General features: G+C 32.8%; 2 protein-coding genes across 2 annotated transcripts; one reads left to right on the top strand and one right to left on the bottom strand.

The window, feature by feature from the left end:
* Window positions 1-12,339: 12,339 nt before the first annotated feature.
* On the bottom strand, window positions 12,340-12,972 carry LOC134228450 (uncharacterized). Its single transcript, XM_062710107.1, has one exon. It carries the CDS (start codon window positions 12,970-12,972, stop codon window positions 12,340-12,342), a length of 633 nt encoding a protein of 210 aa, XP_062566091.1.
* Window positions 12,973-22,996: 10,024 nt separating this feature from the next.
* LOC134228449 (uncharacterized) lies at window positions 22,997-24,064 on the top strand. The gene has a single exon (XM_062710106.1). It carries the CDS (start codon window positions 22,997-22,999, stop codon window positions 24,062-24,064), a length of 1,068 nt encoding a protein of 355 aa, XP_062566090.1.
* The last annotated feature ends 1,462 nt before the right edge of the window (window positions 24,065-25,526 follow it).

Raw genomic sequence — 25,526 nt, 5'->3', positions numbered from 1 at the left:
ACAGCAGACAATCATACTCATTTTTTTCATTCTTAATTAACAAAAACTCTCTGCTCTAATTTGGGTAGCGAGCTTGGCCACTTTACGTCGATTTTAATCTCAAACGCGTACGTACGCGTATTTTTCTTGATTTATTTTAGCATGCTTGCACTGGAAAAATTTATCTAGTGTTTGTCGAGACTTTTTTACAAACATCCACGTGTACCAGACCTGCTGGGTTCTGTACATTCTTTCCTAAATCGAAAAATGGTATTCCATTTGGCGGGGGGATTTGTTAGCTTTGAAATAATACAGCTAATCTCAGCCATTAAGACTACCGTCGGAAGGGTTGAATAATAATGTTCTGAAAAAGATAACTGCTCTGGTGAACTCAATGCACAGGAAAATCAAGTTTGTTATTGATGCGAAAGGGAGATTATGAGGATTTTTAGTTTTATTTTGGGGGGGTGTCGACATAATGATATCAATATCTCAGGAATTTTCACTCAAAATCACACAAAAGTTTCGTAACTTGTTGATTAAAAATGGATTAAAATGTATGATAAAAATGGTGGAAAACATATTCGAAATAATTGTTTTAATTTTACTCCAAAGGTTAATATGCGTTTCTTAATCCTTTCAGTATATTAATAGTTCATCACTTATGTAGACAAAGTCTATTCTACTTTTTGGAGTATCAGACGCATCGCACCAAGTAAAACCATCTAGGTTCTCATATCTATTCAACCATAAATCTTTAACATTTAATATATTTACACAATCTTTTAGGATTTTAGCACTCTTGTCAGTTGTATTATCTATATTACAATTAAAGTCTCCACATAAAATAATATGTGACTGATTAAATTAATGTATGACTATTAATAAAAACTTTTCAGCCTTTTAAAAAAAATCTACTCTGGTTAATTCTATGTTTGGTGCATAAACATTGACCAAAGTAAAGGTTGTATCATTCACATTCATGTTAACTAATAGTTGTCTGCCATCTTTCGATTTATGCGTATCAAGTATTTCGGCGTTTAAGTTTTTTTTTTTCAATAAAATTGAGACACCTCTAATATAGCTTGAATCCGAATAAGCATGGATAGAATTTCCGGGCCATTTACAATTATATTGAAATTCATTTTTCTCAATGTAATGTGTTTCCTGGATAAAACAAATATCTATATTTGTATCTAATAACCAGGTATATAATTTTTCTCTTTTTTCTTTTAAATTCAGGCCACGCGCATTAACAGAAATAAATTTCATTGTTTCCATTTCAGACATTTTGTAATAAATATGACAATGTTATAAACATATCAACCATGAATACCTTAGCTGGGCCATTTTCAAAAAATGTCTACTTTTTTGTCTTTTGATCAGAAAAATAGGAAAAACATTTTTTAGAGTGAAAGTTTTTTCCCGTTGGTTAATATACATGGTCATACAGCTTATAAGTTATTTTATGATCATCTCCCAGGTGTTTTATAAAAAATATTATATGCATTCTGAGTAAAATTTAACTGTAAAACCATGTCACATCAACAAAAATTTTATAACGTGCTTATTTAAATGATAGGGAAAATATTACCATGTGAAGATATGTACAAATTTTGCACCTCATATTAATTGAATTTGTTTACAGATTAATTTAATATGATTGTTTTACTTATGCCGCCCGCCAGATACTAATATTGTGCATTTAATGTTCAGGAAGTGACATGTCCCTCCAGTTTATGTCATTCCTGTTACCAACAAGAAAATGTTAAAAATAAAAGTTATCTCACTTTCCTAGGAACTGTTTTCATGATCCACAATATATCATCATTTTCTGTTGTCTCAAGTTTATGAGCGCCATGATTTGAAAGTGAGTAAAGAAAGGGTTCAAAGGTCGATATGTTTGTCTTATTGGTAGAGTATAATGAAACTATGTCCTATCTGTTACCTTCTTAATATGCAAGTACTGTTTAAATTGTTTATTCTGTTAAAACAATTAGATTAACTAAGCTACAAAGAAATTGTTTCAATGTCTCGATGATGCAAAAAGAGTACATTATACTAACTAATTGGTGATTTATATGAGATACGTCCATCCTGTTACTGTCATTCCTGTTACCATTAATATGGTAACAGTAAGGAAAACTGGACTTCATATCTTGAGTTTTAACAATAAAAACAATTATTTTTGTTTTTCTAAGTAATATAAGTTTAATAACACATGTTAAAAAACTTTGTAAATCATATTGAAGTATGTTAGTGCTTCAAATAGTGCCATTACTACTTAAACATGCACTCTTGTAACAGAATGGACAGAAATTGTAACAGGAGGGACAAATTATCCTGGTATTTATATACCGATTTAAGTTTTATCATTTGTTGTTCTTAAAATTATGAAAAATTCTTAGTTTTGCAACAGCACAGAGTACCTTTAATAAACAAAAATTGAAGTGATAAATATTTTAATAGCACTTTACAATTAAATTTCGTAACAGGATGGACATAAATGTCTTTTATTGTCTCGAATTTGCCAGATTTGACAAAATCTTGTTTTTATTCTACATTTATTTCTCTTTTCCTAACCAATAAAGTTTAAAAAAGTCAATTTTTCTTTAAAATGTAGGTTTCATTGTCCATCCTTTACACTGTTTTGTCCATCCTGTTAATGTTTTGTCCTTCCTGTTACCCGAGTCCATACTGTTACCAGTATATTTTCGTAGTTTAAATTGCTTTGGCAGAGCACCTGTTTAAATAACTTTCTGTAACTGTTTATTATAATCACAAAAATAATGCACAAGAATGTTTTTTTTTCAATTATAGCATATAAATATTCAGCAATAAGGCTTTTCATGAAGAAAAACCCATAGATTTTGCTTCTGTTTGGTATATGGTAGTTTGACATGCTTTTAAACGCTCATATATTAAATAAATGTCAAACATCTTGGCATTCAATGATATTTTTTTCATTTTTTGACGATATACAAAAGATTATTTGATAAAAATTTTGAAATAGAGTTTTACAGCTCTTTTTATGAAAGTAACAGGAAGGACATTAAAATTTAAATGACTAAGATAGAATGTCAATATTTTTTAAAAGAAATATTTTCTTTTATGCAATGCAGTGGATTTTGGGAGTTTATTACTATATTATTCAAATAAAGTTGAAAAAATCATAGTAAAACCACTTTCATTTTTCAAGAATATGTCATTCAAAAAATAGACTTTTTTTGAAAATGACCCAGCTGTCTGAGAGTAGAGAAAATGCCTATCCATCATCACTTTTCCACTTTTGGCCTTTCCTGTTAGAGTTTCCTTGTTTCCGTTTCCCGGTACTTTTTAGTTCTTTGATCATTTCTGATACGTCCATTTGAGTTGAATCCTTGCCACGCATTCTGGATGACGACCTTACGACTGGCTTAGAACGAAGACGTGCAGCCTGCTCTCCGATAATTGTACCTAGGGTGTTGTTCCCCGGCCACGCCTTTGAACAAGTATGACTTGTCTGGGTTGCTTTAATCTTGCGCATAACCTTTCATTGGTGGGACTATGGCTTTCATATTTCATGATCACAAATGTTTTTTTTTTCTTTTTGTACAACCATTTTTGACCTTGGAGTTTGACACAACTTTATCTTCTCTGAGGCGTGCCATATGTTGGGATTCAGTTTTGCTCATATCTGATGTCAACTTCCTTTTTATCCGTGCCTCTGTCCGTTTAATATTTTACAAATTTTCGTCACAGTTTTCTCAGCAACTACTAATTGCTAATGCTTGAAATTTAAACAGGATCTTCTCTTAGGCATGCCATATTTTGGGATTCATTTCTGTGTAAATCTGATACCAACTTCTTGTTTGCCCGTGCGTCTGTCCGTTTCATACATGTTTCATGCATAACGAATTTTCGCCGCAGTTTTTTCTGCAAATACGCATTGCAGATGCTTGAAATTGTAACACAATCTTCTCTAAGGCATGCTATATGTTCGGATCCATTTCTGTCTAAATCTGATGTTATCTTGCTGTTTGTCCGTGCATCTGTCCGTTTCATATATTAACAAATTTTCGTCGCATTTTTCTCAGCAACTAGTCATAACAGATGTTTGAAATTTTACTACATACTTTTTTGAGGCATGTAGCATAGCGGGATTCATTTTATATGAATCTGATGTCAAATTCTATTTTTATCCTATTTTTATGTCAAATTCCTGTTTATCTGTGCATATACCCGTAACGTTTATTAACATGATATTGTATATTCACATCAGAGCGGGGGTTTTACTAGTGAGCATTGGCACACAGTTCTTCCAGACGTAAATTTTTTGGGGAGTTTCTTAAATTCATTATAGGAACGTTTTCGACGTGTATGGTATATCCCGTGTATACAAAAAGGTTTAGTACCTTAATTACGGCAGTTAAAAAGTATGTATTTTAACGCAGAAAGCATACAGATATATGACAGTTTAGGAGCTTTTAGTCAAATTACGTTACTTTTCTTGCTTCTACACTACGTTTTTGGATTTGTAAAAAAATAAAAATCAAAAATTGAATTCAAATGGATAAAAGTTTTCATTTCGGGGGCCTCCTCACAGGTTTACGGTTATTAGAAACATGAAGAATATCGAGATAACCAATACAAGGGTCATTCAAAAAGTCTTGTCATACCAAGTCCTCCATACAAAATGACCGTAGATCACTTCAAACACACTTGTTATGGTTCATTGAATTCATTATCAACCACACTGTCCTTGCAGAAAAAGAATTGCTTCAGTTTTTGAAGACTTTTCAAGTTTTGAAAATAGCCTGCATGTGATACTCTATATTTTCATCATGGGAAAGAAGGTAAATACAACATCAGAAGAAGCTACATAAAAGTATGTGCTAAACTTAAAAAAATCAGCAAAGGAAACATTCAAAGAGGTACACAATATCTATGGAGACCAACAGCCGTCATACAGAACCTTTTCCAGGTGGCTGAAAAAATTCAAAGATTGAAGAGAAACGGTTAAAGATGATATACGATCCGGAAGACCAAAAACGGTAAGTAATGCAAAATACTTGCTGAAAATCTAAGATTTAGTGGAGAAAGAGGGAAGATACATTGTAAAAGATTTAGCTCAAATAGTAGGGATATGAATATGAACAGTTCACAAATTCTTACCAAAGATCTCGGTTATAGGAAGATATCTGCAAGGTGGATACCTCATTTACTCAATGAGAAACAGAAAGTTAGTCGTGTTTCATGTGCGAAAAAAATAATCAAACTATTCAAAAAGAGGAAAAATCGACTATTTTCAGATTTAGTAACAGGATGTGAAACTTGGGTTCATTATTTTCAGCCGCAGAGAAAGTTAAATAATTAAGTCTGGATGACAAAACATGGAAAGCGTCCAGTGATAGCCAAACGCTGTCAGAGCACAAAGAAGATTCTTTATGCCATCTTCTTTGATAGGGAGGGTGTTGTGTTGCAATTTTCTATTCCCAATAAGAGAAGTATTTCTGGAAAGATGTACAAATGTAAAATTTTGCATAAACTTAAACAGCAATACAAAAACAAACGTCCAAAAACTGGTATTAAGGGTCTTTTTTTGTTGCACGATAATGCTCCAGCCGACAAGTCCAAATTAGTCACTGTTTTTCTCAGTAAAGACGGGGTTATTGTCATACCTCATCCTGCTTACTCTCCAAAACTTTCCCCTTGTGACTTTTTTCTCTTCCCAAAACTTAAAAGATATTTAGCTGGAAGACACTTTAACTCTAGGGCATCACTTTGCTCTGCAATTCATCAATTTGTGAAGGGTCTTCCTAAAGAGGAATATAGAAAAGCTTTCCAGGAATGGATTTGACGACTTAAAAAGAGTATACGTGTTAAATGAGAGTACTTTGAAGGAATGAAATAAAGAAATGCAAATTATATTATGTCCTTATTTTTTTAATCCACTAACATATTGATATTCTTGTTTCATCAACTTGCTTGTCAATAATTTACCTCGTTTTAGAAATTGTTCATACGTAGAGCATGCTCTTGCGTATCGAATCAAATGAGATATATACACTGGGTATGCAGATGATGAAGGTATATTGCTGCATAAGTAAGGGAAGTTGACGATAGATAAGTTAAAATCGTCACGTTTGGTTACCATTAAAGTCTTTTTCAAGTAAAATATCCAAGTATGAAACAGATGTGTCAGAGTCTTTGGTATCTTTTATTTATATTATTTCACGTTTGAAACCTGAACATTTTGAGCACATTTTTATGACTGGTTAAAGCTACATAAGAAATGTATTGAGTTAACCGGTGACGATGTTGAGAAAAGTTCCATGTACTCGCATCAAGCTTTTGACGTCGGGTAACGTGAAGAATTTTTGTTTTAGTGCTCCGGGTATGCGTATGTGTCTTTTTTGATAAAAATTTAACTATTTGTGCTTTGTTTTTGTTGAAAACTTGCATATTAATAAAATGAAATATGAATTTAATGAAAATAATAGTTTCATATATTTTATCAATGTTTGTCAGTAATTATCACGGACTTTACGGACAACCCTCGTATACCGTTCTTGAAAGCGCAGTACAGTTAAATTGCGCGATGGAAATTTTGTTATTAAATATGTATTCATAATCGGGATTGTGATTATTTTTAGCACGTTATTTATATAGGATAATTGTAACTATGGTTAATAACTACATATCGAGGACGTTTAAATTTTATATTTAGACTTGTCACGTGATGCGGCAATCACGTGATTTTAGGAATTTTACTTGCAGTTTTGATGTTTGCTATATATTTCAAATTAAAATTCCATGTTCAGCTTATAAAAATTTTCAACACGCACTGTAGTTTTTGAAAAGTCCTGCAATCCTTACTAAATTCTGCAATTCATTGTTAAAATTGGATTTGTATGACCGAATGCTGTATTTTTTGCTGGTCAACGACTGCAATATTGATATAATTAAATTATTTTGAAGATTTCATCAGGATCGCAGCACTGTTCAGATACCTTAATACCTCAAGAGTTGAATTATAAAAACTTATTATGATCCATTAGGTGTACACCCTTGCACTAGATCGATTTATGATCATGACATGTACATGTCATATACATGATTTGTACAAATTTGAAAAAAAAAAATTAACCAAGGATGCATCTATATAAATATAACTTATAATGACTCTGTTGTTCTTTAAAAGATGATTTTAAAAAGAATTTATCCAACAATTTCTATTGAAAACCCAGTATAGCCTCACCCTTCTCCATGGTTTGAACAAATTTGAATATATGGTACCTGAAGATGTTTCAATGAAATATCACCAATTATGGCTTTGTTGTTCTTGAGATGAAGTTCTTAAAGGTCTTTTCTAATGACCTATATATTTCGAAGTAAACCTTTGATCATCCAATATGACCCACCCTATCTCTAGATGGTCATGATTTTAAGAAAAAATAAATCCATACCCAGGGTTCTCCATCATTTCAAATATAACTGTACAAAGTACTAATATTTGCGATCATTTTGCGACCAAATCGAAGGAATAAAATTGAAAATTACAGATTATCTTTGAATCAATATTAATTCAAAATACAAATACATTAATCATGTTAATCATTTTGCAAAATAAATTTATAAAAAGATAAATTTTATAATAATAAAAAAAATGGTTATTGATTTACACGTAACATATAGTGTATATAAAATTTAAAATATCTCTACAATATACAATTAAACTGTGAAAGACCCATCCCCCTCACACCTGCGTATAAAATAAATAAATAAAAAATTGATTACAGAATCTACAAAAAGCTATCAGTAATAACAGGATTTAAATATTTAACTCTAATTGTGTAAGAAAAAAGTGTACAAAAGATACACATACATATACAGTGTTCATTAAAGGACAGAGGAGATTCTAGTAGGTCACATGATACACATACGATGTTTTGATTCACAGTAAAGGTGCAATGTTAGAGACATTGTTGGCTGTAGAACTATTCAGCATGAACTAATTAATAGCCATTCTCTGTAACCACTTAAACATCGTTGCCACGCATGGTAACCGATTTTGATGAAACTTCACCCATGCTTAGTACTTGATACCAGAAACAAATATCAAACAAAATTTCGTTGCTATGTGTCTTGGTTGCTATGGCAACAGCCGGAAAAGTTTAAAAAATCCAGATTTTCAGCCACTTTAAATCTTGAATGTGTCTTAATAACAACAAGAAAAAGCAAACAAAACCATTCTAAAAAAATCATGACACCTTGATGTCACTTATACTGTAAAGAAACTCTTCAGAATATATCTCTACGTAAGTGGTAACCAAAGGTACATTTGAAATACATTTGAAATGCTGAAATATGCTGAAAAACACTCCGTATTCACTAGTAATAGGTGTAACATGCTCAAACTCAATCAACGACTTAAGAAAAACAATGAAAATGTTTGACCTTAAGTATATAAGTATAAGCAATATTATTCTATAAATAACTTTCATGGTTGCCATGGTAACACAGGTGTAATCATGCAAAACCAGTAACTAAGATTGGGTTAATGCTACTGTCTTGAGGAAAAACATGAAAATTCAAGACTAGCAAATATAGAAGGATATGGAAATAACGAACAGTATTCAATCTCAACGTCCATTAAACAAATATACAAAATAAGAGCAGAGCAAACACGGACCTCTGAAACATCAGAGGTGGGATCAGGTGCCATGGAGGAGTGAGCATCCCCTGCCGACCGGTCACACCCGCCGTGTGCTCGTTGTCATAATCAGGAAATAACGGAAAAAATCCGTGGACAATTCAGTGCATAAATAATGGACTAACAATTGGTACGAAAAACGTCAGCATCCTCCTTAGGACATTGCAACACCAAAACCATAAGAAAAATTCGGTATAATTGCTACTTTATAGTGTTACCATGGAAACAAATTACCAGTGCTTAAAAATGAATTATTTTTCGCTGAATTAAGAATTTACTTGCCATTTAATCAATAAACAAATAAAAGGACTAAGCTTGAATAGTGCTTATCTGTTAGAACTGAAGTTGAATATCATATAATTATTGATAAAATTTGATGAATAAAACAACACTTTTGCTATGGTTACCAAGAATGGAAAATGTTCAATTTTGTGAACTTTATATCAATATTAAACCAAGTGTGCCAACATATTGCATCAACTTAAAGATTGGATGATAGTCAAAATTAAAGGTCAAGTTAGCTGTTAATAAATATCAATCATAAAATTTTTCGGAATCTACATTTAAGGGTACCGTATATACTCGCCTATAAGTCGGTTTTTTGAGAGTTAAGTTTTAGCCCACAAGTCTATGTCCGACTTATAGGCGAGTCATAAAAGGATTGGAATTTTTCTGGTCAGCAAAACATAGTATATATTCTATAAACATGTTTATCGTTGAATAAAGTCTGGATATATCATACCATTATGACATATCATATCATTATGATATACGTATTCTAAGATTAAATGTAAAGTACAATTATTTCTTTTTTTTTTAATATTAAGAATGTATTTTTTATGATTTAAAGTAAAATTCGATTAAATTTCTAAAAATATTGATTGAAATACGGTTAAAACATCAGAACATTTGTTAGAAATTGTCATCTTATTCTGACAAAAAGTTGTACCGACTTATTGGCGGGTCAATGGCAAATCCCCGCAAAATTACCTTAAAAAATACAACCGACTTATAGGCGGACCGACTTATAAAGCGAGTATATACGGTACGTATCCAAGGAAAGAAAATATTTTTCAGGTTTTTAAGTATATATTTTCTGCTTATTTCCATAGGAACGTTCTATTTAAAGAATCTAATCTGAATTATTTCAAGTGGAAAACTTGAAGAATACCAACATCTTATAAAATTGATCATTAGTTATGAGAAAATGTGCTTTTTAGCTCACCTGAGCCAAAGGCTCAAGTGAGCTTTTCTGATCAAAATTTGTCCGTTGTCTGTCGTTGTTCTTGTCGTAGTCGTCTTCGTTGTCGTCGTCGTCGTTGTTGTAAATTTTTAACATTTTCATCTTCTTCTCAAGAACCACTGGGCCAATTTCAACCAAACTTGCTACAAAGTATCCTTGGGTAAAGGGAATTCAAGTTTGTTCAAACGAAGGGCCACACCCTTTTCCAAGGGGAGATAATTATGAATTAGAGAAAAATTAATATCATTTTTAAAAAATCTTCTTCTCAAGAACCAGTGGGCCAGGAAAGATGAAACTCATGTGGAATCATCCTCAGGTAGTGTAAATTCAAGTTTGTTCAAATCATGACCCTGGGGGTAGGGTGAGGCCAAAATGGCCGATCAAAGTTTTACATAGGAATATAAAGAAAACATCTTTAAAAATCTTCTTCTCAAGAAACACTGGGCCAGGAAAGATGAAACTTTTGTGGAGTCATTCTCAGATAATGTAGATTCAAATTTGTTCAAATTATGACCCCCAGGGGTAGGGTGGGGCCAAAATGGCCGATCAAAGTTTAACATAGGAAAAATCTTTAAAAAACTTCTTCTCGAGAAACACTGGGCCAGGAAAGATGAAACTTACGTGGAATCATCCTTAGGTAGTGTAGATTCAAGTAAGTTCAAATCATCATCACCTGGGGTAGGGTGGGGCCAAAATGGCCGATCAAAGTTTTACGTAAGAAATATATAGGAAAAGTCTTCTTCTCAAGAACCATTGGGACAGGAAAGATGAAACTCCTGTGGAATCATCCCTAGGAAGTGTAGATTCAAGTTTATTCACAACATAAACCTCCGGGGTAGGGTGGGGCAAATGGCTAATAAAAGTTTTACATAGGAATATATAGGGAAACCTTTAGAAATTAACTTTTCAAGTACTTCAAAGCCATGCTTAGTGATATTTATAGGGAATCATCCTTAGGTAATGTAGATAAAAGTTTGTTCATCTCATGACCCCCTGGATGGTTAAAATTGAACCCCCCCCCCTCGTCAGTAAACTTTCAGTTCTGATCTGATACGTGCTTTTTCCTAGCCAATTGCTCAGGTGAGCAATGTAGCCCCTGGGCCTCTTGTTTTAAAAGATAGGATCAGATTTAAACATACATTGTGTTACTTTGAAGGCTCTCTGTGGTATAAAAACTTTGGCAACCATTGCCAACCAAAATGAAATCATATTTTGTTCTTGGTATATGTTTCAAGGCTCTTTTTTCTATTATTTGGTCACATTTCATCCTATAATTGCTTTTTATGTTTACGTGTATGACTTTATAAAATTCAATGAATATTTTTTTTTTTACTTTTGAATACTTTGTTACTAAAGTAACGTATGTAATAGTTGATTTACCAAACATGTTTATCATGCATTTGAGACATCTGACCTTCAACTTTTGGAAACAGTCATTGCCAATTGTTTGCTTTGCCGCAAATGTTAACTATGGAGCTCTAAACATGTTAAAAAATGCCATTTTTTAACTTTAAGACATGTTGCCATAGTAACTATAAAACATAGCAACCATTTTTTGTCTGATTTCAGTTTAGAGTATCAATGACTTTTATCATAGAGAGTTTGAAGAAATTCTGAGTCTATGCGTGCCACAGCTCCTATATAAAATTTCAAATCATTACAAAGAATGTCTCTTAATATCTATAATTTCCTTTATAATCATCGTGAAGTGTGAAAAAAGGCTTCATGTGCATGATATGTCCAGTGGGGTCTGGAAGATATTTTGATTGTTTTAGCCAAACAATGGGTCCTAATAAGAGTAAATTTAGAGTTTAGCATTAGAAACTGAAAACGGTACATAACTGTGAGGTTTAGAGGTTTTTTGATTTATATATAATATTACATATTTATCGTACTGTCAACAATACTTTTACTGTGGCGCCAATATTTTAACTGTGACGGAACTGTGGAGCTGATTTCTTTACTGTTGCACAAAGAAATGGAATTGTGGCGGGTCCGCCACGTCTAACGGCACATGAAAAACCCTACTTCCCGAGGATGTATTAAAATAAATATCACTATATCTTGAATGTACACTGTACACTGCTTCTGAGTAGGAAATTTTCCCTTTAAATTTCTATGTAAATTTTTGATTTCCTATTTAGGTCGTACACTGTCCCGGGGGGGGGGGGGGGGGTGTCAAGATTTGGATAAATTTGAACTCAACAGGTAATTTGTACAAAGTTTAGTTGTATCCTTTCAGTGGTTATTTTGAATTAAAAATGAAAATGTGAAAAGTTTAGGACAAAAGAGAGAAAGACACGGCTACAATGTCACGGATCGACAAATTTTGATAAGACAAGCAACTTTATCTTTTGGCAACTTCTAAATTACATGAAAAGACAGGAGTTTTTGCTTTCATTCTATACTGCTTTCATTCGATTTATAAAATGGAGCATGTTGACTTCAACCGAGTTTTCGATCTGGCCAGTTCTTCAACATCTATTGGAGGGGGTCTCTCCACCCTTAGATAGCTTTCTTCTAGGTCCCTCATAGCTGATTCCTCCTGCAGAGGCTCGTATGATTTTTTGAAATCCCCATCTGTGTAATACCCGCCATTGTTTTTAGCAATTTTCTGTTCTACCTTCTCAAAAAATGATGTTATTTGTTTTTCCATATCCTCTTTGTCAGTAGCTTTATTATTAATTCCAACATAATCACATTTTTCTACGAGATCTTTAAAGTTCTTATCGGTTTCAGCGATATGGGAAGGAATAGTTTGATTTCTCTCCAAGTTGTCTGTTTTTGTAAATACTACTACAACATACTTGGTTAATTCCTCTCTAAATAAATCTTCCAATTCTTCTAGCAGGAGAAAGGTGTCCTCTGATATTCTTTCGAGACTTATCACTAAGGCTAAAATATGAAATCCGGGGCTTAGTCTCCAAAGACAATTTGCCATGATTTCGACCAATTTATTTTCAAGATCGACCTCCGAACCTTGCATCTTTCGATGAATCCCTGGGGTATCAAATATAATGAGCTGCTTCTCCCTCCGATTTCCTATTCCACACATAACCTCACGTGTTACACCACTAAGTGTGCATTTAGATTCAAATACTTTATCTCCCAATAAGTTCCAAATGCACTTTTTCCAGAACCAGGTATTCCGACCAAAAGAATTCGTCTCTCTTCATGTTTGTAATATGGTTTACTTTTGCTGAAACTAAAAATAATTTTCTTTGTCTATCACAAATACATTAGATTAATAATATTTATATTGTACATGAAAAATATTTGATGGGGTTAACACCACACGTTATTTAAATTGTAAGTAAAAACACCCCAAACACACAAACACACGCACGTCTCCCAATAACAAAAACAAATCAAAAATTGTTTATGATAGACATTCATGATGGTAGGGAAAGGGGATAGATATAATTGGATTAAAAATTCAAAATTAGAAAATATATTTTAACTAAAAACTAGATGTATACGATTTACTAAATAAGAATTTTAAAAGAAATGATTAGTCGTTATTAGTCCCTCTCAATAGAGTTAGAGCGGATATAGTAACACGCTTCACAATGTGTGAAAGTGCATATGTGTGTCTTTTTTTGTCCCTGGGCCAACCAGTATCGACATTGGAATTTTCATTGGGATTGATGTCGGATATTGCTTTGATTTATATATGCTCTTTTGATAAGTTTGTGAAGGTATGGTCCAATTTGCAATACCTTGGTTTAATCATTTCAGTCATAATTCTCTGATATCAATTTAAGTTTTAAGGGGAGACCTATGTCGTTCTACGTCAAAGCAGCGTTATGTGGCGTCACAATAGCAACGTTTGTTTTTACCTGTAGATTTTTGCAACTGTGATATAGGCTTACCATTGTTAAAAAGAATTCTTTTTACATTATTAGTAGCAGTTTTATTAGATTAATATAGTTTGTTAATTTTAGAAATCTCTTAATTTGATTAATAATTCATTGCAATTTCAGTTAAAAAAAATACCTTGATATTATGTTGATATAAGTGCAAAAAGATACATGTAAGATAAAATTCACCAAAGATAGTGGCTTCAATCTGGGAAATATGTGTAGTTTTTTTGTTTAATATTAATTGGATTTTCTCGATAAAACTAAGAAAAAATTAATAAATGTAATTGTATATATATTTGCTTGATGATTAGTACACTGAGATTTACATGTAATTGTATAACGTCATTTATAGGTTTTATCTTATAGTGTTAGTTGTTGACGGGGAAGAAGGAGGGGGGGGGGGCAGAATGATTGCATCGTGGGATCAAAAAGAAAAAGATTACATTACTGTAAATTGTTACTAATCAAAACAAAATACTTTTTTTGCAAAATGGTTTTATTATCAGATGTTTGTCAGTGCTTACTTACCTTTGCCTTAGTGCAGAAAGATCAATATTTATGACACAAGAGTACGAAAATAAAGAAAACTTCATATTTCTCGTTTATTTTATCATAAGGGTATACTTTTTTTCTTTTAAAATTTAAAATTTAATTTAAAATTAAAATGAAGAAATCATTCATTTCTTTCAAAAAATATGAATTACAACATTTTCACACAAAGATTTTTTAAGATATTACCTTTTATGCATGTCGGAATTGTAGAATATACGACAAGAAAAATGGGGTAATATTTATTTTGTGCTCCATTATAATTCTTCGTGCGAGATGAATTACGGTGAATTTGCCTTCATTTTAAAGATACAAGTCAAAAAATTTAAATAGCTCTTGATTTTGAATTTGATTTGACATTTTTTATTCTTTTTAGCGCATATTTAGGGTAGAACAAAAATGTATGAAAATAATCTTTTTTAGCATTTCACACTGTTTTTGCACGTGCTCCTGTGTAAAAATAAGCATTATTATAAAGGTATGGTTTTCAATACCTAGAAATTAAGAGCATATTGCTTAATATGAAATTAAGAGGAAAATCAATCAAGAAATAAACAGTTCAATGGAAGGCCCAATATTGATAAAGAAACAACTATATGTTATATGTATGCTTTTTAATATTTCCATATCCCTTTTTGCATGAGAAATCAAAGACAGAAAAACTGCATTTAAAATATGCTTATCTATGTCTCAAGTATTCTATACTTCATAATCTTAATCCTTTTATGGTTTTTAAATCTTCAGAAATAAACATCCTGGTTTCTTCGACTTTGATATTTTTTTTTATTAAATTTTTAAGCAGTAGTGTTTGCCTTTCATCAAATTGCTAGACTTGGGTGTTATTTAAAACACCAAGAAACCAGATATTTAAAACTTGACAATTGAACTTTTAGACGAAATCCTAGTATATGAACATGAACAATGCAAGGTTGTTGACAATCAAACACATTATCGTTTGGTTTGGTAGGAGCGCTGATTTTTTAACAGCCGAGGTCTTACGTTTTGCTCTCAGACAAATTCTATCGTGAATAAATTAAACTCCCCCTTTCGTCAACCTCACCAAGTCCATGTTTTTCTCTTTTTTCTTATATTCTTTCTATGAAAGAAAGGGATTATAAAATGGTTAAAATATGGGCATCCTATTCGACCTAAATGAGCACTAAATGTTTTATCAGTGTAATGTTTCCTTTTATAATATATGGTGCATTTCTCGTATTAGTAATTCATTCATTAAGAAAACTATTTATGAAACTTGTCTTACGATCTTGTGCCGTATTCAGTCTCGGGTTGTTTTTACTGCTATTGCCTTTAAACTCCCATACTGAAAATGTAAAATTTCAATTATGTAAGAATTAAATTTTGCCAAAGATAACAATGGAGGCATTCTAGAAAAGTGTTACGTACCTTCCGGTTCCATGTTTGTTCTTCTAAGTGGTTACGTCTTCTGCGCACGCACAACAAACTGCGTTTCAATGCAATTTCATTGCATAATTCACATAAACACAGAGATCAGAAACAATTTAAATGTCAAGAATATTTCCTTTGATTAAGCTTTCATACTTTTGCATTTTTACAATTATTCTAGATTTTAAAAGAATCAATTTCTATCATTTAGGAATTCACGTGACCTAAAAAACAATAAGTTTAATATATATTGTAAGAACTATGCAGACAACTGGCATTTGATTATAGTCTTTCCATGCATTTTAAATTAATCTTATTGGTTTAACATTAAAAGTTTAAATCTAAATTAAAACATATATCTTTGCCTATAGATAAGTTTAAACTTTAGATTCACACTTTTAATGTAACATATACGTAGATGAAAGTTCAAAATGAAATACCTATACTTTTATTTTTTACGATTCAGCTATCATTACCACGATACACGTAAGGTGAGTGAAATGGTAATCAAACACAGAATAATCCGAAATCTTAGAAGTTTTAGGGCAATTACTATTTGGAAAATTGATCAATCAACGTTGAACTAGAACATGACCTCTTTGCGTCATTAATATCACGAGACATTGCAAAAATTACCTCACATTTTCAGGCACATCAAAAATAGTGCAAATAATCGTAAATAATTGGAAATTCTCAGGGTCCAAGGTTTAGGTTAAAACCCATGGAGATGATGAGCACTATTCAAGATAAAAAATCCATTAAACAATACAAATTAGCAGCAGAGCATACATGGACCTCCAAAACATCTTAGGTGGGATCAGGTACCATGGAGGAATGAGCATCCCCTGCTGACTGGTCACACCCCCGTTTGCCCTTTGTCATGATCGGGAAATAACGGAAATTCCGTCGTCAATATAGTGTATAAATAATGGACTAACAATTAGTAAGAAAAACGTCATTTAGCATTTGACTCAATGATAAACAGTATTTGCTGACAGGGTCATTGAATATAGTTTAGGCAAATATATACGTAGGGTTATCAAAAGGTGGTTGACTAATGAGATAAAATTAATACTATATATTATCCATTATGTGATTATAAAAATTGTAAAAAACATAAAACAACAATTTTTTCAATATTATTGAAAATTTTAACTCGCACAATCGCAACTTCTCGGGTTTTTCCGACTAGCGACCTCGAATGTACTAGGAAGACGCCATTACAATTCCCGCTTTTCATGATCTTTGAAATTAATGCATTGAGACCTTTCAAATGTAGAATATGGAGTTCAACTTTATTCAATGTAATGATATTACATACAATATACTATAGAGGGGACTTCTAACTCAATCTATCCTATATTTGAATAAACAGAAAATGTATAAACTTTTAGCATCCGGTGATGTTAATACATTCGAGGTTGTTTTTCCGTGCTCTGACGGAAAGACCCGAGATGATGCGATTACACCCAGCACCGTCACCATATAATTTCATGGTGTTCAACAAATTAAGGCTATATATTTCAATATCTTTCTCAGCCTATACATCGGTCACAGTTGTCTAGTGGTAGACCTTTCGCTTCGTGATCCGGAGGCCCGGGTTCGATTCTCGTTTGCATCACCGCGTCAAACCTAAGACGTAAACATAGGTAGTGAATTTAACCAACTTTAACTTTGATCATTACTTTTGAACAGTTGATGCTAGGGCTTTTATAAATCCCACGTATATTCATTTTGATAAGACATTTCCAAGATATAAATATTTCTTTTAACTTGACCTTGGAGTTTAAACCATTAAAAAATCGTTAACACTGAACATTATTTTTGAACAGTTAGAAAAAAATTTTGGTCGTAATTTTAACAGATGTATTCAATTTGACAAGTCCGTAAATGAAAAACCAAAAATTTGTCACACAGTGACAGCGTTGGAGGAAGATTCAAGAATGGTGGAAGAAGTTAGAATGAAGAGAAAGGCTATACAGTTTAACCTAAAATCAGTTTATGTTGTTATACCTCTACTGAGTTTTACTGTATAAGCCAACATCGATATTTATTGCGGATTCCCTGAAAATCAACGTAAAAAGACTGATTCCCTGCAAATAGGTGCATCAGTGTGATGTACTCCCAATGGCTCTCAAACCAGCACAGAGAGTCTTTGACATGGATTAGAGAGAAGTAGATTGATAAGGAATCTGTGCAGGGAGGCAGTATCAACGTCCATGTGGTTGTGAAACAGAAGAACAGAGTTCTAAAGTGGAAAGGGAATAGAGTTCTAAAGTGGAAAGGGAATAGACAGTAGTTAGATTGACAATAAATTAGAACAGCAGTGATTTAGGGCCAAGTGGTTCCGGGATGGGACCTGGGATCACCCTTTCCCTGAAGATATGTACCAGTAATGGAGACAACGAACAGTATTTTAGCTCTGAAGTCCTTTCAAACAATATAATTCGGGAGTAGAGCAATCATATCATCTAATTCATCAGGGCCAGGTTTGTTGACTTTTTTTCTCATGATGATTAAATTTCTTTTACTTCATATTTGTACACGCTAATCTTTTTCGTGTATTCATTTCTGTACTCTTAGGTCAGGATTAATATAAATCCGGCCTTAGCACTCAGCCATAAATAGCAAATTTCTAGACCATTGATATCGAACATGTTTCTTGAGAGCGTTCAATTGTGAATTGTTCATATTTTTTTGTATTCATTTTAAATGTACAGGATTTGCCGTGTAAATTTTATCAAAGAATTCTAAGGGCATAATACATATACATTGTATATTATATAGGTAATTATATTATAAAAGTACTTATCCCGGACATCGATATGAAAAGGAATTTACTTTAAATTTATATAGTGAGACCAATAAGACTTTATCAAAATACATTACCATTGTATATCATAGGGAAGATTATGATAAGAATTATCAAGTTTGATTGAACTGAGTATATACGACTTATAAAGGCTGTACTGTAACTTTATATTATTGTCATAACCAGGTCAATATAAAAATATTTTTGCTTTCTTTTGTCCAATTGCGTCACAAACGTCTTCCAATCACACTGATGGAAACGTTTGAACTGTTATTTACAATTAAACAACATATTATAATCAATCAAAGAAAAGCTTAAAGTTATTTCCCTCAAGCTTTCGGCACAAACACATGTATGTATGTTGCTGAGAATAATCCATTGAGTCATTATTTCTGTTCATAACAACGTCCCATTGACGTAAAAAAAATATTTTAGTAATTAATGTTTTTTTTTAAAATCTGTAAAATTTTCATTACAAACCCATAATTATAAATAAACTCATAATTATATATATATATGTACTAAATGACGTGTTCTCAACATTTTCTGAATTCAATGTTACAATATAAATAACATAATAATCTTTGAATACTATCTTGTACGAAAGTGAGATTTCCTATCGCCAATACTAATCTACCTCCTTTCCCTATGCTGTTTCTTTGTGGCACAACCTTCAACACATGTTCAAGACTTAATTAATCAATCTCTGACCTTGTTCTTTCAGGTTTCTTGATAAACAAGATTCAGTAAAGAAAAAATATATCACTTTTCATCAAATCAAACACAAACCTTTGTTAAAGTCAGAGGAAAAGTCAAAGGAAAATTCATTATAAAAGTCAGTATAACTCCTTAGAAAAGTAATCAAAATTAGCTGACCTGGAAAAAATAGAGTTTTTAAGCTAACGATTTTATATTTATTCAAACCAACATACTAATTATTGAACTGTTTCCATAAAATAAATCAAAAAATGAATTTTCTCAAATCACTCATCAGTACTATCAACAGAACTTAATCTTTCCTCAACGCTGGTAAGTCTTTCAGAGATATTATCAACCTGACCCCCGAGTGTTGTTTTTATAGATGCTATATCAGAGTTTACTTTCTCAAACCTTTGATTCACGTTTGTAAAACCAGTTTTTATAATTGCTGCAAGAATAGATGCAAGTGTATTCCCGTCCTCAACTTGGGCTTCAAACTGGGTAAAAGAGTGCTGTGGAAGTTGAAAGGCTTCAAAAATGGATTTGATCGGCGTTACGATGCCTGATCCGTAAGATGTACCCACTGCAACAACTATTCCTATGCACTTATGAGCATTTCAACCCTTCTTTGGATTTTCAGAGGGCGTGACTTTCTCGACGCAACTTGTTTACCGGCTGTCAAATGATGACGTTGATTCTCATTGGTTGCCAGATAAACTCATCAGTATTCATAGCATTGTTTACATAGAACAAAAATAACACCACAGACTAGTTTGAAATTGTATTATTTCATACATGTAGTAGTAACAAAAAAACAAAAAAGCAAAATTGAGCGTTATTACTATCCATATACTTTACAAAGGTAATAACATGAGCTTAAAATGTATCTTTAGTTAACGTTTTTTCGGCGGCAGTGAACAGCTCGGAGTTCCCCAGGTGGGGGCACATGCAGAACTTGCGCTGGCACTGTGAACATGTTGAGATCCTACAAAAAAATTGAACTGTCAAAATATGTTTTAGATATTTACAAAAAAAATAACGTAAATATATTATAACAAAGGACTTTGATTTTCGATTATTATAAAATGATCAATTTTTAGACCTTATATTCATGTAAAATGGAATTTAATGACCGTTTTTTTTAATTCTATTTAAAAAGAAATAAAACATAAATTATGTTCTTACCAGTGTTAATGTTGGGAAACTTCACAGGAAAAATTGTATTTTCTTCAAGTAGACGTTTCGCCGGGTTTCCCTGTGTTGAGGTGCAAGGTGGGCGCTTTGAATTGTCGAACTTGTTGATTATCCCTTCAAACAGCTCGGATACCCTGTCCAGGTCGTCCGGTACTTTTCCTTTAAAATGTTTTTCAAGTTTGGCGAGATCGATATTTACAGTTGCCGATTTCGGGACATAGCCTTCTGTCGTTTTTATGAGATACTTCTTTTTATTGCTGTTGATCAAATGGGTCCTTACTTTTTGCGCAAATGACATAGCTGAACTATTTTTCGCTTTCAGTCTTGTTTCATACTCTGTTCGTTTATTCAGTAACTCACGTTCGACTTTTTTAAGGCAATCACTTGCGGAATCCACGAGCATTTTTTCATCAGGATGTTTACTTAGGTCCCCGCACTGTTCCGGGGTCACGCACTTGTCTATCCTGCATTGCCGAATATTATGGTCCAGCCTAAGATGGCAATTTGAGCATTGCTTTCCCCTGCCCTGAACAACGGAGCAATATTTGTCAGTAAGTTCGGTGAGCCGATCCCTCGCTGATTGGGTTTGAGTCTCCAGTTCTGAAATTTCCTCTTCAATGACCTCAAGTGAATGATCAAGGGGAGATTTGTATTCATAATAATCCAAAAAATTTGGCTCATGGTCGGTTTGAAAATCAAGCTCTCTCCTAGCTACAGGCTCGCAATTCTGTTCCAATCGCGTACATGAAGATCCGGTGCCGGCATCTAACTTGACAGATTTTATCCCAGCTGGGGAAGACCCTTCGACAACTTTAAGGTTAACAACTGGGAAATCGCACCGTGCCTGAAACGTTCTCACCTGTCTTATAAATCTGTTGAAATTTGTGTCCAATAGATCAATAAAGTCATTTTCATCATCTTTATACATTATTCGCACGGCCGGCATACGTCCCAAATATTTAATTTGAGTTTGGATAAGTCCTTCAAGACCTATAAATCCAAGAGATAAAAGTTCTCGGAGTGAAACACTCATCAGGGTACATCTTTCACTTCCATAATAATCATAATGTACCTTAAAATCAATTTCACAATAATCATCCGAAATTATCTTAGACACAGCCATGTCGCGCCCAATACTGTAATGTGATGCAATCTCCCGTGCAAACATGTACAAAGTCTGTTGAATTCGCGGGAAATGTTACACCAGCCAATAAAATTGCATTTTACATCAGAGAACATTTAGTTGGAGGGCAGAGTAAGTTGAGGTAATATACATTTCCTATTGTTTTAAGAAAAAATATTTTCTGTATTCAACTTCACTAGTGTTTTGACGAATAGATTTACTTATTCAGAAATTGAAAAAAATAATGTCAAACAATTAATTTTAGTCGCTTTAAGCCTTAAATCCACTCCTCATCTGATTAACATTTTTGTACACCCCCTTATCCACCCAATCCTTAGAATTTGTAATGAAGTTGCTTATATACACCACAGGCGTCGAAACTGGGGGTAGGGGGGAGGGGGGGGGTAGTCCATTTTTGCACAGATATAGCCATGGCACAATGGGGCTCCTTCTAAAATGTTTTTTAGTGGGAGGGGTGTGTAATCCCCCCCCCCCAGTACCCTTGTTCAATTTGTTTCTGACACCTATGTGCAGTGTTCATTTACCCTCCCCTTTTTACTGTACAAAGTGTCTTCGAACACGTTGCCCCCCCCCCCCCATTTTATTGCAAAATAATAAAAAGATTTCGTGGTAATTGTAATCAGTTTAATTTAAATATTGTGTGGCTGGAATCTATATGATTTTCATCTTATAACCAAAATAATCTATATTTAATGATGTGGAAAAAAACCTAGATAAAATAATTAAAAGTAGTTTTTACTGCATGGTTAAGATTCTTTGGAAACGATGTGCCATTGTTTAGGTAGTTACTAGTGCCTTAATATACATGTATCTACCTGTATAAAATTTTGATACACAATTTTTGTTAAATATTTTTTTCTGAATAAATCATTATTAGAGAAGGGGGCTGTCTATCAAAACAGTTGTGATCCTTTGTAGAAAATCGGGACCTAATAGCTTTTAATTGCTTTTATATACCAGTGATGAGGATTTATCTTTTAATTAGAACTTGTCTCAAATATTTTTTGTTCAAATAAAGAGTTACCTGAATTAAAATATGATATGGTTATGAAAATATTTCTCTCATAACCCCCCAATATTCAACATAGGGTATTAGGTCTATCAGCTCATGTATGACAATATGCATGCATGATTTTACGGACATGACATTAAATAATTTACTGCTACATGTAATGCTATTTTTTGTATCATTTTCAGTATTAGAGGAATTACAGGCTTAGTTTGGACTTTCAGTAAGGGGTGGCATTCTCGAGGTTACCTAATTAGTTTCTGAAATTTACACAGCTTACCTACACCAGTTAACATTCGATTTTTATCATGTATATTTCATTAAAAGCTAATTTACTGCTACATGTAATGCTATTTTTTGTGAAGTTTCAAATCATTTTCAGTATTACTGGTAAACAAGAAGGAAATGGAGACTGTAAATCAACGTGGTAGACCATATGTTAAAGGGAAAGCTCTTTCAAAAGACATGAGAAGTTTAATAATAAATGACTTAATTCAAGGTGGTGCTGTCAAAGGTAACCCTACCATTCCTCGTGGTCTAGGTGTTGAGTTGTCGCGCAAATTTAAAGTGTCAAAATCGACAGTGTCAAATCTCTGGAAAAAATACAACGAGAAATTCTCGGTTTCTCCTCGCAAACCATTTCATGCAAGTACACGGAAAATAGGAGAAGAGGACTGTGAGTTTATTAAAGTATTGAAAACTGAACAACCTTCTATGCAATTAAAAACAATAAAAAATGAGTTACTTCGCCATTCAAACAGTATAACGCACGTCGGAATAGGAACGATTTCTAACACGATTCGAAAAGATCTCAACATGACATACAAAAAAATGTGTCTGTATCATAAAAATAGATTTAATATTCACAATCTCCAATATACACAAAGATTCCTTAACTATGTCGCGAATAAAGATCCATACACATTAAAGTTTATGGATGAAATGGGAATCAGGTTGGTGGACGGTCAGCCAAACTACGGACATTCCATTAAAGGTACAAGATGCGTGGAAATGACCAGATATGACAGAACAGCCAACTATACCGTCAGTTTGATCGTTGGCATTACAGGTGTTAAATATGTCTCTATTATTGATGGTCCATCAGATACTTTCAAGTATGTTGGCTTTATTGGAGAGGCAGCCAATAGTTTTACAGATGAGGGAGAGAGAGCATTCCAGTTGGGGGATACCCTGGTGATAGATAATGCCCCTATTCACCACCATACCGCCGAAAGAATCCTCAGAAATTGGCTACCGACTATAGGTGTAGATGTTCTGTTTTTACCCACCTATTCTCCAGATCTCAACCCAGCAGAAAAATGTTTTCTTAAAGTTAAGACTTTGATCAAGAGTGATAGATATGTAACTGCTCTACATAAAGATATGAAAGAGGCCGTACTACAAGCCTTCGGCGAAATTACTATGGCAGACACTTTGTCCTTCTTTCATGCAACAGATTGCATATTCGCCTAACGAAGTTAATTTGAGCTTAAGTTGACATTGTAAAGAGTTGATCTATTCTTTGGATTCTGAGAAGGGAGCAAGCTGAATTTAATTCGACAGAAGCTGTCCTCGAGAAGTAAATACGTCTCCGTGCACCCCCCCCCCCATAATCAGATCTAATTAAATGGCGCTAGTCCCTGAACCCCCAACCCCTAAGATTTTGTGTGCGGGAAGTTCTCGACCCAAATTTTTCTTCAAACTTATCCAGGTTTACACAATGTAGATTAACAGTGTCTAGTTTAAAAATTTGTAAATAAAGTAGATGAAACATATCCGGCGGAGTAAAGAGTTCTTTGTTAATTACATGTACTTATTACTTTTAGTTTTTTTCTATGTGGATTTGAAAATGTTACACATGCACTAAATATATATAAGGGAAAAAAAGAATAAATTTGTAGTATTTTATCATGCAATTTGTGCATAGGACTTTTCTTTGGGATCCAAGAAAAATATCATTACTAACTTTTAATTTTTCATGTCACAATCATTCTCGAAATCCATGGATTTTGTTTCCATTCTTTTTCCACAAAATTGAACAAAACGATGCTACTTGTATTTAAAAGAGGTCAACCAACACTGTGTATTTCCTCACAGTTTACATAATCTTTACGGTACGAATATTGCGTTAAAATTTGTAATTGTCCGAGTTAACAAAAGCGATTATACCGTAGTAAAAGCAGCGATTTGCAATAAAAAGGGGGCTTCCTGTAATTCGGGTCACAAAACACATACTGGAAAACCATGGAAATTAAAGCCATATATGGCGTATGTACAATGAAAATTATTAGACTAAAATTATAAGAACTTATTATTTGTATGATTACTTTATATAAAGATAGAACTTTTCCGTAAATTACAACATCTAAGTCAGTTGCGTTATAAAGATATCACAATTTAATTTGGATTCTCACAATTTTCTCCGGCTCGGAAGAAAATACAAAAGATTTAAATAACACATTATAGAGAAGATAAAATTGTATTATTAGGTGAAACGAGGTGTTCTCCGTGTTCAGAATTGTATGAAAAGCTTTAATTTAATTGTATTAACTATATTTCTTTACTTAATTTTGTATTTTTCAAAAATATATTTTTTGATCAGTTACGCCATATATGACTTTAAGTAAATTTAAAATTAAATGATTATGTTGAAAACTTATCAGAAACTGAAGTGATTGAATCTGATTGAAAATAGTTATTTCTAGTCAAATATCTCTTCAAACCCAGCTGGGTTTCTCGAAACATAGATTTATCATTTTGCTCTTTTGAAAAGTTGTTTAATACTATAACTGTTATGATTGACTGTATGAAATAATTGCGTACAAAAATCTGTCAAATTACATAACATCGACCGACATTATTCTGAACTGAAATTTACAACTGCTTTTTTCTCTCAGGAGAAATATACATAAAAAAACTTGCGCAAACGTCATAG

The sequence above is a fragment of the Saccostrea cucullata genome, unplaced genomic scaffold, assembly GCF_032062105.1.
Source record: "Saccostrea cucullata isolate Sc308-1 unplaced genomic scaffold, CSIRO_AGI_Scuc_v1 ctg623, whole genome shotgun sequence".
Classification (NCBI taxonomy): domain Eukaryota; kingdom Metazoa; phylum Mollusca; class Bivalvia; order Ostreida; family Ostreidae; genus Saccostrea; species Saccostrea cuccullata.
Note: the sequence above shows the minus strand (reverse complement) of the source record. Positions and strands in the feature narration are given on the sequence as shown.

Coding starts and splice junctions, on each gene's coding strand:
- LOC134228449 (XM_062710106.1), top strand. CDS start 22,997: ATGGAGACTGTAAATCAACGTGGTAGACCATATGTTAAAGGGAAAGCT.
- LOC134228450 (XM_062710107.1), bottom strand. CDS start 12,972: ATGTGTGGAATAGGAAATCGGAGGGAGAAGCAGCTCATTATATTTGAT.